The sequence below is a fragment of the Scleropages formosus genome, chromosome 19 (genome assembly GCF_900964775.1).
Source record: "Scleropages formosus chromosome 19, fSclFor1.1, whole genome shotgun sequence".
NCBI lineage: Eukaryota > Metazoa > Chordata > Actinopteri > Osteoglossiformes > Osteoglossidae > Scleropages > Scleropages formosus.
The window spans coordinates 6,944,166-6,960,557 of record NC_041824.1 but is presented as its reverse complement, the minus strand read 5'-3'; the positions used below and the strand labels follow the sequence as shown (position 1 = coordinate 6,960,557).

The 16,392-nt window shown below is 40.7% G+C and overlaps 1 protein-coding gene across 2 annotated transcripts in view; it reads left to right on the top strand.

Annotated features, from left to right (window-relative positions):
- Window positions 1-970: 970 nt before the first annotated feature.
- Window positions 971-16,392, top strand: part of adarb2 (adenosine deaminase RNA specific B2 (inactive)) — a 125,115-nt gene continuing 109,693 nt past the window's right edge. For both annotated transcript variants that reach the window (XM_029246365.1, XM_029246366.1), the window contains exon 1: window positions 971-1,514. In XM_029246365.1, the coding sequence (XP_029102198.1) occupies window positions 1,412-1,514 (103 nt within the window). In that variant the 5' untranslated portion in view covers window positions 971-1,411. The remainder of the gene's footprint in view (window positions 1,515-16,392) is intronic.

Sequence of the window (16,392 nt, the reverse complement as noted above, 5' to 3'; positions counted from 1 at the left end):
CTGTTAAAGTCTCTCATATTTTAAGGTCAGGAAGAGTCCAAGCCAGTGCTGCCCGAAACGCGATGACCGAGGACAAGTCAACAGATCGGCTGGGTTGTTTTAGAATGAGAGAGGCCAAAGCCACAAACCAGAGTTATAGCTCAAAACCCTCAACCGCTTTCTTCGCTGCCGTCACGGAGCTTTCATTCCTAAATATTTTAAATTATTTTTTCTGATCCATTTGTCAAAGGTTACTATTAGTTTTCTGATCCATTTATAGAACACGGTATTCTTACTGCGTCACCTCCGGGTTAGCACCTTGATCAAAGGTTCAACAGCAAGAGTGGTATTTAAGCAAACAGCCTTCGGATTACAAGAGAAGGTTCTGGTCCCTAGACAAGGGACCAGAACATCACCTGGTGCTACATTACCAGCAACCACTTGCTCGGCCTATGTGGTGTATTTCTTTAAAGAAAAGAAAAGGTACAAACTGATGACTTCTGTAGCCTTGTTGTTGAGGATGATCAATTTGCTCAATAAACGTGATGCTTAAATAAAACTTTATGATAGTTTCCAGCAATTAAATAAGGAACTGAGATTTTTAGGGTGCATCAGTAGTCTCAATGGTGCAAGCGATGGATGAAGTGGAAGTGCGGCATGTTGATCATAGCGTGTGCGCGCTCACACTGACTGCCAGCCTCGCGAGTCATTTTCCGGCAGGGAACGCGCATCATACAGCGCACAAGGACTGGTGTCAGGAGCGCATCGCAGCCTCCTCTTTCCCTTCTTCTGGTTCGACATCACTCAGCCCACATGGAAGCTGAGTTTGCAAGCTCGTGTGTGTGTGTGTGTGTGTGTGTGTGTGTGTGTGTGGGGGGGGGGGGGGGGGTACAGGGGTTGGTGGTGCTGTCGGTGATGTCACAGCCCGGGGACAGTCATGATTGGGTCTAATTAGAATTCGCGGCAGCAAATAGATGGGCTTCCTGCATGATTGCATTCAAAGTGGCCAGAGCGAAAAAAAAGAAGAGGAAGAAAAAGAAGAAGACGGAGGTGGTGGTGGAGGAGGAGAAGGAGAAGGAGAATCGGAGGTACGGGCAGTCGGAGTGCGCGCACGCAGCCCTGCGCGGCGAAGGCGGCCGTGGCGCGAGAGCGCGGCGCGAGCGCGCTGACTTTCCCGCCGGAGAGAGAGACGGCTCGCGGGACTTTGACAGGTAGCGCTGTAGACGGGGTGCGAGCAGCGAGTGGGGACACCCTCAGTCAGGGAATAAAGAACAAGAAAGAAAAATAAAATAAAATAAACCTACGCGGCGTCTAAGAGGACAGTGTCAGCTCGAGAAGAGGAGAGAGACAAGTTGGGAAAGAGCCCAGCAGTGACATTAACTAACAGGTCGTCCGCGTCCGAGCGCTGTCCCGCGGCCACTTCCATCCATCCATGGCTTCAGTTCTGGCCAACAGCGGCCGCGCTTCGGCAACTCCGGGCGGGCAGCCGAAGAGCAAGTTCAAGCGACGACGGCGGAGGAGGAACAAGAGGAAAGGTAAACTTTTACATCAATAATGCGCCACACGCGGGAGCGAGAGAAAGACGGGGAGGTCGAGAGGAGGAAAAGGAAGGGAAGGCGCGGCTGAGGCGAACGCGCCTCGGAGCGCACTGAGGTGACATTGGCTCGCGACGGACGCCAGGCGCGCGCCCCCGGCGCGGTCGCGGAGGAGCGCGCGGCGCAGGTGCCGACCGATCTGCCGTGGCGTGAGGAGCGGAGTCCTGTCACCCGCGTCAGCTGCATTAACCGCGGCGTGTTGAGCGACGCGTTTTCGGTGACAAAAAAAGGAGCACAGCGCAGCGGAGCGAAAAAGCCTTCCCAAATTTACGGACCCTTACGGTGTGTGTGACGTGTGGGGAGGAAAACTTGGCGTCGTTAACCGCTCACTTTTTACCTCGCCCGTACCGTCTCTCCCAGCATCCGCGGCCTGCTCGCAATTAATTTACCTTATTTACGTCGCATCAGATCATTTTAATGGTTTCCTTCGTTTATACGGCGTCTCCGCATCGCTTTAAGGGCGATAAACTTAGTTGGCAGTACGAAGTAGTTCACGCTCCCGGCCCGGGAAGAAGTGCGGGGTGGAAGAACAGGACCGTGTCGGTAATAAAGTCTCCATCCATGATCATGTTACACTCTGTGTTTATAATCGTTGTACATAGAAAGAGCTCGATTCGTTTTTAATTTGGAATAAAAAGTCCCTGAGAGGCTCTGAAGTGAACAGGATGCGAAATGAACTAAAAGTGGAAGAGGTGCGATACTTCTGCAGTTTGTTACACAGACACATCAGGGTTGTTCCCCATAAAATATGCGCGAAATATGAAATATGAGCTCACTTTTTTCTTTTGGTTTCTGTGCAGTTTCGGAAGTAGCCAAGATACCAGTTGGACCCGAGGATAATACCTGAGTTTATCTACTTTTCGCCAAGAAATAACTTTCTGGAGAAACAAGTTCACTTTGAGAACAAATGATATAATTCATAGAAAAAAAATCCTTCATTTATTTATTTGATTTAAAAAAAAATCTGTGAATAAATGTAAATGTATTTTAGAGTGCATAATGTGTATCTTTGATACCGTTTTTTTCCTTCTTTTCCGTCTTTGTCATTCATTGCATGTTTTGTTTCATTTGTTGCATTACTTTATCATGCTGTGCATAACATTTTATGATAGAAGTCATGTTTTTGCTTTTGCCATTCTGCACGATTTGGCACAATAAAGAACATTTAGAGAGCTCACTTTTAAATTATGTTTAAATAGATTATGTAGTATTCTTAAATAGCTCATATATTATTATTTTATTAATTTACACATCTTGTATTCACACAATACCTACACTGAATCATCAGCACTTTCTTCCTGAAAGAATATTGTTTTTAAGTATTTTCAAGTGAGAGATTCAGCCAGATGAATTTCTGAGGATTGTACTTAATATTGAGTGACTGTACATTACAACTGAGCGCTTAAACAAATATATAATTTATATATACATATAATTTATAATAATATAACCATATTTCAGTTGTAAAAGTAATTAAGTAATTATGGAACTTGTCAAGTATGTACAGTGACAGTTTTTACCATAAAAAAATGTTTTCATACACCATTTGTTTCATTAAGCTCTTTTCTTCCCAGTATGCAGTGAAGTGGTCTTAGTTAATTTCTTTAAATGTTGAACTTGCAATAATAAAAAAGCATGGGTTTATAGCCTAGCATATGTTTAATAATCTGAGTACTGTTGATTGTGCGCCAGTCACATAATATATTGCACACTTTACTACTGTACTTACGAAATACTTCATAACCTGCAAAGCACAACAGAAGCTTTAAATTCCCCTGATAATTTTAATTTCTGAACATTAGTTTCCCACCTTGACCTAATCATTCAGTGCCTGTAGTGCAAGCTGTACTGAGGGCATTCAGAAAGTTTTGCCTTCTTAAACACAAAAAGACCACAGTGGCTTAAACAGCTTGTTGCAGGTGAAGCCTCTTATGAAAGTCTTAAATATACCTTCCGTCTGAGTAATGTGACATGAGGTGAAAGTCAAGATAAAAGAAAATACCCCTTTAGTGGGGGCAGGGAATATTATTAGGTCAGAAAATGAAATACAAATTGAATATAAATATTTTGCACGGGGGCTGAAGGTACGGAAGCACAGCAGCCGTTCATTCGTCCCCATCCGTCGGAATTATGAATGAGTACATCTCATCCAGGCCAGGTTCAGGGACACGACACCGTTCCTGTGACAAGTTTGTGTCGTACGTTAAGGCCCTGCTCCGCTTATCGCAGAGCTTGACAGCAGCCAGGGCAGGCCTGGCTTTGCTGATAAAATTTAATTGATCAAACCTTTCGCTGCCAGTCCAGTTTGTTTCTTTTTCCTTGTTCTGTAGTTTTTCCTACCTCAGATGTGCTCTTTCTTGCCACATAAAATCCTTTCATGCCAATATGTTATGACGGGGTGTTTTCAGTAACATCTGGACAGTCACATATCTTGAACTGGGTACAGTGAAGTATTCAGTTTTTTTTTTTCCAGATGAATTCTGAAAGGTTGTGATGGTTATTAGAAAAAACAAAGCAAGTTCCTTTTCATCTTTCAATTTGTCACTTGTTACATGAGAAATTCTGTTTCGTGATGTATTTTTATGATTCTTTTTAAGCATTTGTATAGTAATGGCAGCCAGACATAAAAGAGCAGCTCTAGCTTTTCCAACCAAAGAGAAAAACTTGTAAAACACTAAATTGTATTGTAAAATATAATAACACTGAATAACAAAATTGCAAGAAAGGCGAAGTGAATAGTCTAGTCTAGTCTAGTCTAGTCATCTAGTACTTTTACTTCTTTTCTTAGATTGTGTAAAAGGTTTGCCTTGCAGAAAAAAGTGTCTTGGTATTTCCAAAATTTGGTATTTTTCCACCGGTCAGCATAGAAGAAACAGTAGATAAACTTTCTAAAGATACGAAGAAATCAAATCATCCTCAGCACTTGATAGTAAACATTCAGAAAATGTAAACCTTTTGCCCCAGCCTGGAATGGTAATACACAGATAATTTCGACGAGACTGGCAGTACATGAAGTATAATGTTGAGGAAAATGTATTTACATAATGGAATGACAGAATTGGTTACACAACATTAGGCATTGCATATGAATATGAGATGCACACACACATTAGAGAGAGACATGCTTCTGCCCATCACATTATACTTTTAAATGGCCAATTTATCACTATTGCTGATTCAGTTTGATATCATCGGACAGGTCTGCAAATGGATGCCCTGCGAAAAAGTTACCTGAGCCTGAACATGTTCATCACCCATTTTATGGCGGCATTAAAATAAACAGTGTCCCAAAATTGTGCCACGATCGCTGCATGTTTGCTTAAACTCAGAGTCTGGGGTAATTGAAAGAACAGACTATGTGGAAATGAAGCAGCATATTTTCAATGAGGATTTTATTACTGCCTATAAATTATAACTGTGGTTATTGACAATGATAGTTAAACATAAATAGAACTGGCCGATAAAATAAGAAATTCCTTTTCAAACTATGCAGTCAAAGCCTTATGCTAGATTCAGTGGCGCTTTTCTATTTCAATTTATTTTATCAATTTATTCAAGTGCAGTTGTCTTTAAAGAGTACTTTACAGTAAACAGTGAAATGTGCAACAAAAATGAAACTTCCAAAAGATTATTTTGACATTCTTTTACAATAATGGAGATGAAACTATAATTCTTTGTGTGTTGTTTTAATAAATATTCATCATCTTGAAAGCCCAGACAATTACTTTTATAGTACTCTTGGCAAAGGACAGTGTTTTAGGATTACATGAATGTGGTATTTGACAGACTAATCCCTAGCAAATGCTGCAGATTATTTTATGACGGGCCTTGTATTAAAAACGCATTTGTGTGTTCAAGGGATAGATCGTAAGCAGATTTTTCTGTTGATTTCATTAGGCTTTCCTGCTCCGTTGTTCTTTTTTGGGTTACACATGAATAGCAGTGGTCTGGGGGAAGAATGCAGCAAAGGCTGTGTGCTCAAACTGGACCGGGTCCTAAGACCAGTTGATAGGCAGACGCTATATCTGATATTTTTACTTTGATTTTTGTTTTATCTTCTGTGTTCCTGGAAATGTAATTTCCAAGCAGTATCTGTTGTGGAGGTGTGATTCTTTAGTGCGGTGCAGTCCACAGCGCCACTGGAGATACACGGCGCTCTGCAAACTGGGCTTGTCAAATGCATATTTATATGCAGTCCTTTTTGAATTTGGTTTTATGACTTCACGATACAAATGCTTGGACCATTTCCGAGACTTTAAAAATAAGCCCAGGAAGCACACTGGTCAGGGTTTCGTCATTTAATGTTATCATTCACCAAATCATATTGTGCGTTTTTCACTGCTTTAATTAATCACAACACTATGAATCACTCTAGGCTCCCTCTGGAACTTGCTGGGCTCTGGTGTAGTGTTTCAGCAAAAGATATTTAAACAAATAAAAAATTATAAAATAAAAATCTACTTTCTGAGTGCAACAAAGGAAATAAAAAAGAACAACCTAATATGAAATGTTTAATATTTAATATTCAATCAGCGTGGGGTGCGGTGGTGCAGTGGATTGGACCACAGTCCTGCTCTCCGGTGGGTCTGGGGTTCGAGTCCCGCTTGGGGTGCCTTTTGACGGACTGGCGTCCTGTCCTGGGTGTGTCCCCTCCCCCTCCGGCCTTACACCCTGTGTTGCCGGGTAGGCTCCGGTTCCCCGCGACCCCGTATGGGACAAGCGGTTCTGAAAGTGTGTGTGTGTATATATTCAGTCAGTTTGTTTTTTTGGAGCACATGGGAAGGGAGTCCATAATTAGGATAAAACTGAATATTTCTGGACGGCATTGCATGCTGAAAGTATGGTTACATTTAATGAACTAACATTTCATGGTTCAGTTCTCAAAAAATATTGCTTTAGATTTTAGGCAATTTCACAACATTTTATAGATTTTAGCACATTTTACCACAGTTTCCGGTATGTGAGCGGTGCAACCGTTTTGCAGATGTTTTGGATACTTCAGAAAAACCGTTTGTTAGGACACATTGTTACTGGAAAAGTGGAGAACGTTTACAAAATGGGACCCTGAACACAAGAAAGCAAAAGCATTTACTCTTTTTACAGTATGATATCCTAGTTTTTAACAGTAACAGGAGGAAAGCTGACAGGAATACAGAGGTTGCCTCGAAGAGTCCAGGAATTTATACAGCCATTACATTTTACACACTGCCGGGGAAAGAGGTCTCTGAAACTGCCACAACTGGAGATCCATATTTTCCAGTATGCCAGCCAGTGGTCTGTGCAAAATATGATTAGTGAATTGGAAGTATAGCCCCTGTGAGGGAGAGGGGGAAAAAAGAGCAAAAAACTACGTTCCAGAATGCCACAAACATTATGCTTGAAGCCCTAAGCAGAAGTAGAACCTTCCAGGTCTCTCGCTGGCAAAACATTCTCATTTCAAGACATTGTTGTGGGAGCACTGAGAGCAGTACCTGCGTCTTGTCCCTTGTAATCGACACCCATGTTGGAATCCGTTGTAATGAAAAGTGTGTGTGCTCAAATAAGGCTGTCGTGAGGTGAACCCTCAGAGGAACCCGAGTATTAGATCTGAGTCATCATTTGCCATTATTACCTACATCGATCTGTGTCTCGAGGTTCTCCGTGTGTCCTGGTGTAATTAAGAATTGTCTATTCATTCGGAGATATCTAGCTGTCTGTTTTGCTGAAGGCACTTGTTTGGTTGCCTCTGCTCATACCTTCTTTCATGTTTCTGAAACAAATGGAATACGACATGCAAGTGGCAACAAATGCAAAACCTGAAGCGTTTTGAAAGTGGCACATGTACACAAGATGTAACAGTGACAAACTGCGTAAATGTACATTATTTACACGTTGCATGAATGCTTACTTAATTAGCTGTGAAAAAATATGGAAAACGTATCTGCAGATACTTTTTGATTCACCCTTGGGTTTTTTGAACTAAGATTGTGCATATATATATGCACATATACTTGGTTCCTTGTCTTGTGAACACAGTTGGGAAAAGGTCTGTTTACTTGATTTGCAGATAATTCCAACCACTTTGTTACAATAAATGCGTAATAATAACAATGGAAATCCCTCTATTTATTCATGGTTAGGTTCATTAAAAACCTTAGATAAAGCCACAATGAATTAAAACTTTGCTGCTAGGCTTTTACCTGTTTATTCTGTTTTCATCAACTGCTCAGCCTGTACTGGGTGGTTTCTCTAAATGTCTTTGATATGACTTTAATAAACAAAAATTAGATTGTGACTTTAATTTTAACATTTTTGTTTGCCGCAACCTACCGCAATACTTGTTTAAAATTAATTAAATTTTCTTTTCTTCTCACATTCCAGTTTATCTGAATTATCCCATGAACGTGTGCAACATACATCATATTATTGTTCGTCACCAGCACTCGGACACATGCTGTAAACACTGTGGAAGTGAGCGTAAATGATATTTTCCCATTTTTCTATTGTTTTTGGCTCCTGTCTACTGACAACTAAACACTGGAGGCAGAAACGTAGGTGATGTTTGTTCAGCAACAAACAACTGTTTGAAAATAGCCCATTTAAAATACATAAACTAAATAATATTTCTTAATTCAAAGGGTCAAAACATTAATGCCCAGTGTATTGTTCTTTTATAAAGATACAATATTAATAACAAGTGAGTAGTTCTAATGCATGTCCAAAAGAAATCTGTAAAAATACACATAAACAACATCTTCTATGTTTTGGTGGAAAAAAGGGGAAAATAACACAAACGCATTTTTTACTCTGCTGTGACGTATAGGTTGAACCATGTTGGGTTTCTAAACATTATGTTGTTCTTAATGGCGGTTTGTGTTGTTCCCAATAATATTTAACATGCAGCAAAGTGCTGGCAGGAGCCGCAAGGCCGATGCAAAATATTACCATAAGCCCAGTGCTGCCTGGTGTCAAGAATGCTTCCATAGCTACGTCCTGATTAACTGTAAAATATTCCCCGGTTTAGGACACTTCGTCCTCTGCTGAACATTTAGCTGGGGAAAAAAAGGTTATTAACATTGAATGGTGACTGTTCTCTCAGGAGGACTGCAGATAAAATGACCAAGGGAAGAAATAGCACAACTTTGCAAATTAGCATAATTAGTAATTATCTCTTAATAGCCCCTCTTGGCTTTTGAGACTTGGCACTTGGATTTCCGCTTAAAGTTCAGTGAGGAAAAACAAATTTCATGCTGAAATGTCTCAATAACACAGCTGAGCTGTTGAGGTAATCGTCTTGCTTATAAAGAAAAAATAAAAAGAAAATACCGAAAGTATGAAACCAACGTGATTTTAAATGGGATTCGGTTCAGAAGGAAAATGTGAGATGGGTGTCACAAGGAAGAGCCTTAAACTGACGAATAGTGTCTGTTTAATCTGCCTGATTGTACAGTCCCCGCACTGCATTTTTTTCAATGTGCCAATTAATATGCTAAAAGCATCATGAATGGATCAGGGGCATGTTAAATGAGCAGTGTTTAAACACTGCTAATGCCAGAAGCATTTGATGCTAAACATTTAAAATGAATTGTTTTAAACTGTACAATCCAAAAATGAATGTGCAAACACACGAGAACAACATCTTCTTATTAAAATGGCTTTTGCAGATGTTTACAGATTTTAACTGAGGTTCAGAAATCTAACACTTGCAGGACTGGTGGCAAATGAGTTGCTGATTATTATATATCGTTTAAGAACAGCTACTGTTACAGGAGGGCAGCACGGTCGTTCAGCAGGTAACTCAGGTATCCAAGAGCACCTGGACCATGTGATCAGCTCTAGGTTTGATCCCTGTCTCAGTGTGTCTGGGGTTTGTTCTCCCTGTGTTTGTGGGTGTCTAATGGTGTGAGTTTGAGGTGAATTAGTAACTCTAAATTGCCTGTAATTAATTTTATATGTCTGGCAGCCCTGCAGTGGACTGTGTCCTGTCTGGGGTATACCCTGTAAAGCATCCTGTATTTCCAGATTAGGCTCTTGACCACCATGACCCTGCATAGATCTAGCAGTTTTTATATTGAGAAGTATTTGCCTTTTTGCCCGTTTCTTTCTTGGTTAATTTATCTAATGATAAAGGCTGTGATAAAAGCTGCCAAAGGTGTTAACAGTGTTGATAACCTCGGCAGAGGAGCACATTGCACTATACCAGCCTCATGTTCAAAGGTCTTTTATAAAAAAGATCATTATAATAGCCTGAGGTATTTCAATGCAATATTTGTATTTTTTTTCTGCAAAAATTATGTTCAAATTTACAAGTTATACATTCCATTCACAAAAGGACATAATCCAACCAGTCTTAGCTTGGAAACCAAACTAGTCTTGGTTTCCAAATATGTATAATCCTGTTCCCTTGAGAATAGACTGCACACACCTTGACTGATTTCTGAGTTTAGCACACAAAATTTTAATGAAGCTGGTCTATTAGTGCTATACAAGCATCATGTGATGGGGAAATTTATTGAGCGTTGGCACAGAGATTTGTCATGTAGTTAGTGTTAAACTTTTCAGCCTGATTTAAAATGGAAGATAAAAAACGTAAAATAATAGCATCCACAGCATATGCTATTATTACTTAAAAGTATAGATGCCTACCAACACTTCTAGTCTAAAACTATTTTTAAAATTAGAAAGTGGGCTGGTGAAAAAGAAAAGTTTTATTTATAGTATTAGAACAAACTGGATGAAGCTGCTTACAGCTTTTTCTTTCTTGTCAGAATAGTTTCCCATTTTAGATAAAATTAATGAGGGATTTAAACAGGAAGAGAACTTCAAGCAACTTTTTTAACCGAAGGCTTAGTTAATAGTATTTGGTCTCTGTTAAAAGTGAGACTCAAACATCCGAGCCGCTTGCAGCAGGCACTGAATTCCTTTGGTTTCCTACTAAATTCTTCTGTGCAACAAGTATTGATACGGCAAACAGCAATGTCTACACTGATATCTTCCTGCATCTTTTATCTAGCTACTTTTTATGCCTAATATAAATATAACCGTATAACTATAAATATAGTTTCATAACTAAATATAAAACTACATTGTAACCATATATTTTTTGGAGTCTCTTTCTTGGTGACTGTATTGGTACCCTTGAATGTAGTGGGCAGATTTAGCAATCATGTGAAAACACACTTGTCTTCACCAACAGATTTCTTGGATGGGATAACTAAAGCCCCATTAAAACAGTGGGATTTACTTGGAAAAAAAAAAAGAAAAAAGAAAAAAAAAAGCAGAAAAAAAACAAGGTTTGCTGCACAGCCCTAAAGAAACCTCATATCATCATAAGGTTCATCACAATGAGCTAAAAGGCAGATTATAGTTTCTCCACCTCCGTATTAAAGAATTCTAGTTAGACATTCTCATACTACGCACTACTAAGCTCCTACAAGGACTTCAGCTGAGGCCTGAGGAAACGCTGACTGCAAACTGATTCGCTTTGCGTCTCCACTGCATCTCTTACAAATGTGATTTACTTTATAATGTCATTATAACTTGTCATCAAACCGTGGCTTATAGACTGTCGAAGGAAACTGTCTTAAAACTGGATGTGATGACTGGAAATGATGCAGCTCTTAAAAGAAGGAAGAAATATATATGCATATGTGTAAACATGTGTATATATATATATATATATATATATATAAATTATACATACACACACAGAGTCTGAAACCGCTTGTCCCAAGCGGGATTGCGGCAAGCCAGAGTCTAACGCAGCGGCACGGGGTGTAAGGCTAGAGGGGGAAGGCTCATACCCAGGACAGAACGCCAGTCTGTCACAAGGTACCTCAAGCGGGACTTGAACCCCAGACCCGCCAGAGAGCAGGACCCGGCCAAACCCACTGCACCACTGCACCCCTTAAAAAAAAAAAAAGAAAAAATATATATATATTCTATATATATATAAAAATTTTTCCCAAATTTTATATGTGTATATATACTGTATTGTACACTAGACACCTACCTTACGAGGTTCACATTATTATTATTTTTTGTCCTTATGTGTATGGTTACAGTTTTTAAACGTTAAGCTTGTTTTTTGCAGTCAAACCTGGTCATTGATTACAATAAAGAGATTTTAGGTTTTTATTTTATGATATTTATTTAAAACATAACTAAACCAGACAAATAAATTGCACAGTTCTTTATCTCTGACCAAAAATTGTAGTATAAATTCTGCCAAACTCATTATTCCCCTCACACTCAGCATTAAATACCAGTTTTCCCCTCTTTGCCTCTCAGTAAATCCCTTCTCATCCATTGATTCTAACATCCTTTAGGGGCCACAGTTTGAAACTGGGCTTATCTGCCAAATCCTTTAAAAGGTGTTTTTTTTTTTTTTTTTAAATCTTCTTCCACATTAGCTCAGATTTAACTTACATTTAATATCCATCTGAACTGGGATGCCCATTTTTTCATATTTCTGTGTGAATTAGACATGTCCTGTTAACAGTAGAGAGTCTCGCAGCTGTACAGTTCATTCAAAACCTTGTGTTTCCTGAAACTTTATGACACTTTATTAGGTCCTTCCTGGGCTTTGGGAACTGAATACCTTCCTTCAGCATTTCCCTTGGACAATACTTCAACAGCTGAGCTGCTCTGACTGTTGTGGAAAATGTGGAGTTTTTTAAAGGAAAGGTTTCATTGGGTCTTTTCAAAGCACCTTCCAATGTCAGGCAGGGATACAAAACCCAGCACCACGAAGAACACGCAATCATCTCGTACAGAGAAGAGCACGTCTGGTCTGCATTATGTCCTCTGCCCGATTAAATGAGAACAGTTCTCTGTGGGTGCGAACCAACCCACAAGTGCTCTTAACCCATTACCCGAGAGTACTCAACATGTCGCTTTGTCAGTCTCTAGACCACCAGAGTGGCATCACTGCAACAAGAGGCTAGCTACGAACACGGCTGCATGCTGCAGCACGGCCTGCCAGCACACACTCATGGGTCTGCTAATGAACAGGATTCCTGTTGCCCTGATTTGTATCTGTTGTATGTAATTTGGTAGAAAGACAGTGTGAGACACTGACACTGTGCTTTTTGTCTCTGTGAGAAAAATATACAAACACACATCAATAAGTTACATATGCAGGAATGGACAATGTGTAAACGGAAATGTTGTGATATATAGTATGTGCTTTGATAAATGCGGGGGGGTGCGGTGGTGTGGCAGGTTTGGCCTGTGCCTGCTCTCTGGTGGGTGTGGGGTTCGAGTCCTGCTTGGGGTGTGTCCCCTCACCCTCCGGCCTTGCGCCCTGTGTTGGCGGGTTAGGCTCCGGTTCATGGCGACCCCACTTGGGACAAGCGGCTTCAGACAGTGTATGTGTGTTGATAAATGTGAGGCTAGATTTCTGGACAAAGATTAAGACTGCACTTACACTGAAAAGGATTTTAAATCAAAAACACACGCAATGTCTACAATCACTAGTCCTGGTGAACCAGAGCCCAACCCAGCAACACAGGGTATAAGCCTAGAGGGGGAGGGGACGCACCCCAGATGGGACACCAGTCCACCGCAAGGCACCCCAAGCAGGACTCAAACTCCACCCCATTGGCATTATAAAGGGAGAATTCAATGTAATTTAGTTCAAAACCAGGCTTTATTCATTTCCAGAAATGCACCCTTGAGACCCAGCATATTTTATATACGTATGCTACAGCATATTATATATTTTCTGATGGTCACTGGTTTCTGACGCATTGCTGTTCCATTGTTGTATTGTAGTATCTTGTTGTAAATCGGCTTTGCCGTCAGCCACAAATACAGTACTACCATATTATATAAATGATAAGAATATAAAAACCAAACTTGCATGAATTCTGTGTGTACTAGGACCTTGTTACCGATCCGCCAAAACATTAAAACCACTGACAGGTGGTTAACATTGGTTATCTCGTTACAATGGCACCTGTCAAAGAGTGACATATATTATGCAGGAAGTGAACAGTCAGTTCTTGAATTTCATGTGTTGGAAGCAGCAAACCAGTCAGAGTGCCCATGCTGACCTCTGTCCACCGGCAAAGTGCCTACAATGGGCATGTGAGCGTCAGAACTGGACCATGGAGCAATGGAAGAAGGTGGCCTGGTCTGATGAATCTTCCTTTCTTTTAGATTATATGGATGGCTGGGTGCGTGTGCGTCATTTACTTGGGGAAGAGATGGCAACAGGATGCACTATGAGAAGAAGGCAAGCCAAGAGAGGCAGTGTGATGATCTGGGCAATGTTCTGCTGGGAAACATTGGGTCCTGGCATTCATGTGGGTGCTACTTTGACACGTACCACATGCCTAAAGATTGTTGCAGACCCCATACACCCCTTCATGGCAACTTTATTCAGTGGCCTGCCTCTTTCAGCAGGATAATGCACCCTGCCACATTGCAAAAATTGTTAAAAAGGTGTTAACTTGGCCTCCAAATACCCCAGATCTCAATCTGATCAAGCATCACTGGGATGTGCTGGAAAACAAGTCCAATCCATGGACAGGACTTAAAGGATCTGCTGTTAACATCTTGGTGCCAGATACCTTGATGCCTTGACGGGCCAGAGCTATTTTGGTGGCACGAGGGGGACCTACACAATATTAGGCAGATGGTTTTAATGTTTTGGCTGCTATTTGTATGTTTGCACTGACTTCACACATTATTTGTGCTAAAAAAATAATATAAATAAGTGCAATAATCAGTACAGTAAGTAGTTTTCACTTGCTAGCCATTTCAAGTAAAAATTAACTTGAATGGAATCATAAATTAACCATTTTGTAATTTTTTTTTTTTTTTCTGTAAACAATATGCAATCACTGGTAGACACACTGACTGAGTCAATACAAAATATTCTGCCCTGCAGCAGCATGGCCAACCGATTTTATCACACGTTAACAATGGAGTGGTCATCATTAGATGTTACGTCCAGACTTCGGGGCTCAAAAATAACATAAAAAGGTTAATTAGATGGCTGTTGTAAGTCGGTGGCCATATGTTGCAAATTGAGCACTATTTGTTGTATGATATGGTATATCATATAGCATATTATACATGTGGTTCATCGTGTATGTTATTTTAAAGTCCCCATATACTCAATTCTGTGCACGTGTCCATCACAAAAGAACACGTGAACATTGCTGCTCAGAACCTACGGAGGTGTCAGGGCCATCTCTTGCAGTCACCACCGTGCCATGATTGACCCGAACCAGTGGGAGTATTCCTCCCTCTCGTTCACCGCATCTTGTCCAAGAACACGTAAAATTGTTGTGTGTGCATTTCTTAATGAAGTATTCCATCAAGCTTCTTAACGTTTGAAGCGTAAAACTAATACAGTAGAATCCATCTTGTAAATTGGAAACCTCAGAGCAAAAATATTCCATTTATAAATGTGCAGAGATTAAAAATAGTGTTAGTAATAACAGTAATGATTATAATCCTCCACTCCCGGCTGTAGGCAGAGTGGGTCATTGTTCCGCAGTGTTTCTGTTAAGTTGATGAAGCTTTATTTTAATTTGAAAGGACTGGGGGCTGATGATGGCTTTTAAATTTGCCCAGCACCAGGGAAACACAGGTCGGCAACGGGGACAGAATGGGGGACGGGAGACCCGTGTCGTTCTGATGAAGTCCTCGTATGCAGATGCGATTATCTTGTTGTCACCTGTTCCCGTTACTCTCCCTCTGTGCCACTGACAGCTGGAGATTAGAACAACAGTGACATTAAAGACATTAGAAGACGGCAGAGGCTTTAAATAATGTAAACGTGACACGCAGCACTTCCCTTTTACAATGATAGTATTTCAGACGCAGCTTTGATGTGTCTTTAGGAGATGACAGCTCTGGTACCGGGGGAAAGGACTCTGAATAAAGCTTGTCTTTGGAGAAAGTGGGGTGTAGGGCCATGGCCTAACCTGAGAGAGGCCCCCTCTGTGCAAGACGCCCACACTGAAATACAAATTTTTCTCTCTTTTTTTTTTTTTTTGTATTGGCCTTCATTCAGCTCTCGGTTAATGTACACTCTGAAAATTGCTATGGGCCTAAAAAAAGTCGTGTCATAATAAGTCGTTCGGTCGGGGGGCTCTCGCGGTACGCGGGATTACCGACGTGCAGCAGAAAGGCTCGGGCCGCTCCATGCCGACTTCATTTCACCTGAGCCCTTTGGAGCGTCCGCGTGAATGTCCGCTGCAGGTGTCCTTTGCAAGGTGCCGCACAATGGCGGCGAGTGAGCACCCCCCCTTCCCCCACCGCAGCCCACCCCCACCGTGCCAGCTGGAAGCGCTAATGCGGCTAATCTCTGAGTGGTTGTTGTTAAAGTGTCTCTAAGAACCGTTATTTAATGGAACAAAATATACGGTGGGTGTGAATTGGAGCATTCATCGAGGCGCTCAGCAGTTCGAGGAGCGTGTGTTGTGTCTCGCATTTCAACACCACTCTGATGCTCGTTTCAGTCATTTGTCCTCCAGTTGTTTTATAAAATTAAAACATTTGATCCCTGCTAAGATTATGTTTTTTTGCCAGAAGGGATTTGGCCAGGGAAGCAAAGTCCCATCCTTTGTAATGAAAACAATTCTGTCTTCAATTGGTAAAAAAGAAACAAAAAAAACACACACACACATTCTCCTAATAAATAAATAAAAATAACAATTCTCATAAAAAGGAATAGATCAGGGAGCAAAAAAGGTGAAAAGTGATCACTTGTGTCAAATACCATGTTTACACTGCAGTGAAGGTTTAAAGCAAAGATTCAGCAAAATGTAAGCAGCAAAGTATAGTAAAATAAGGCACTCATAATGCAGTAAAATCTGTTTTG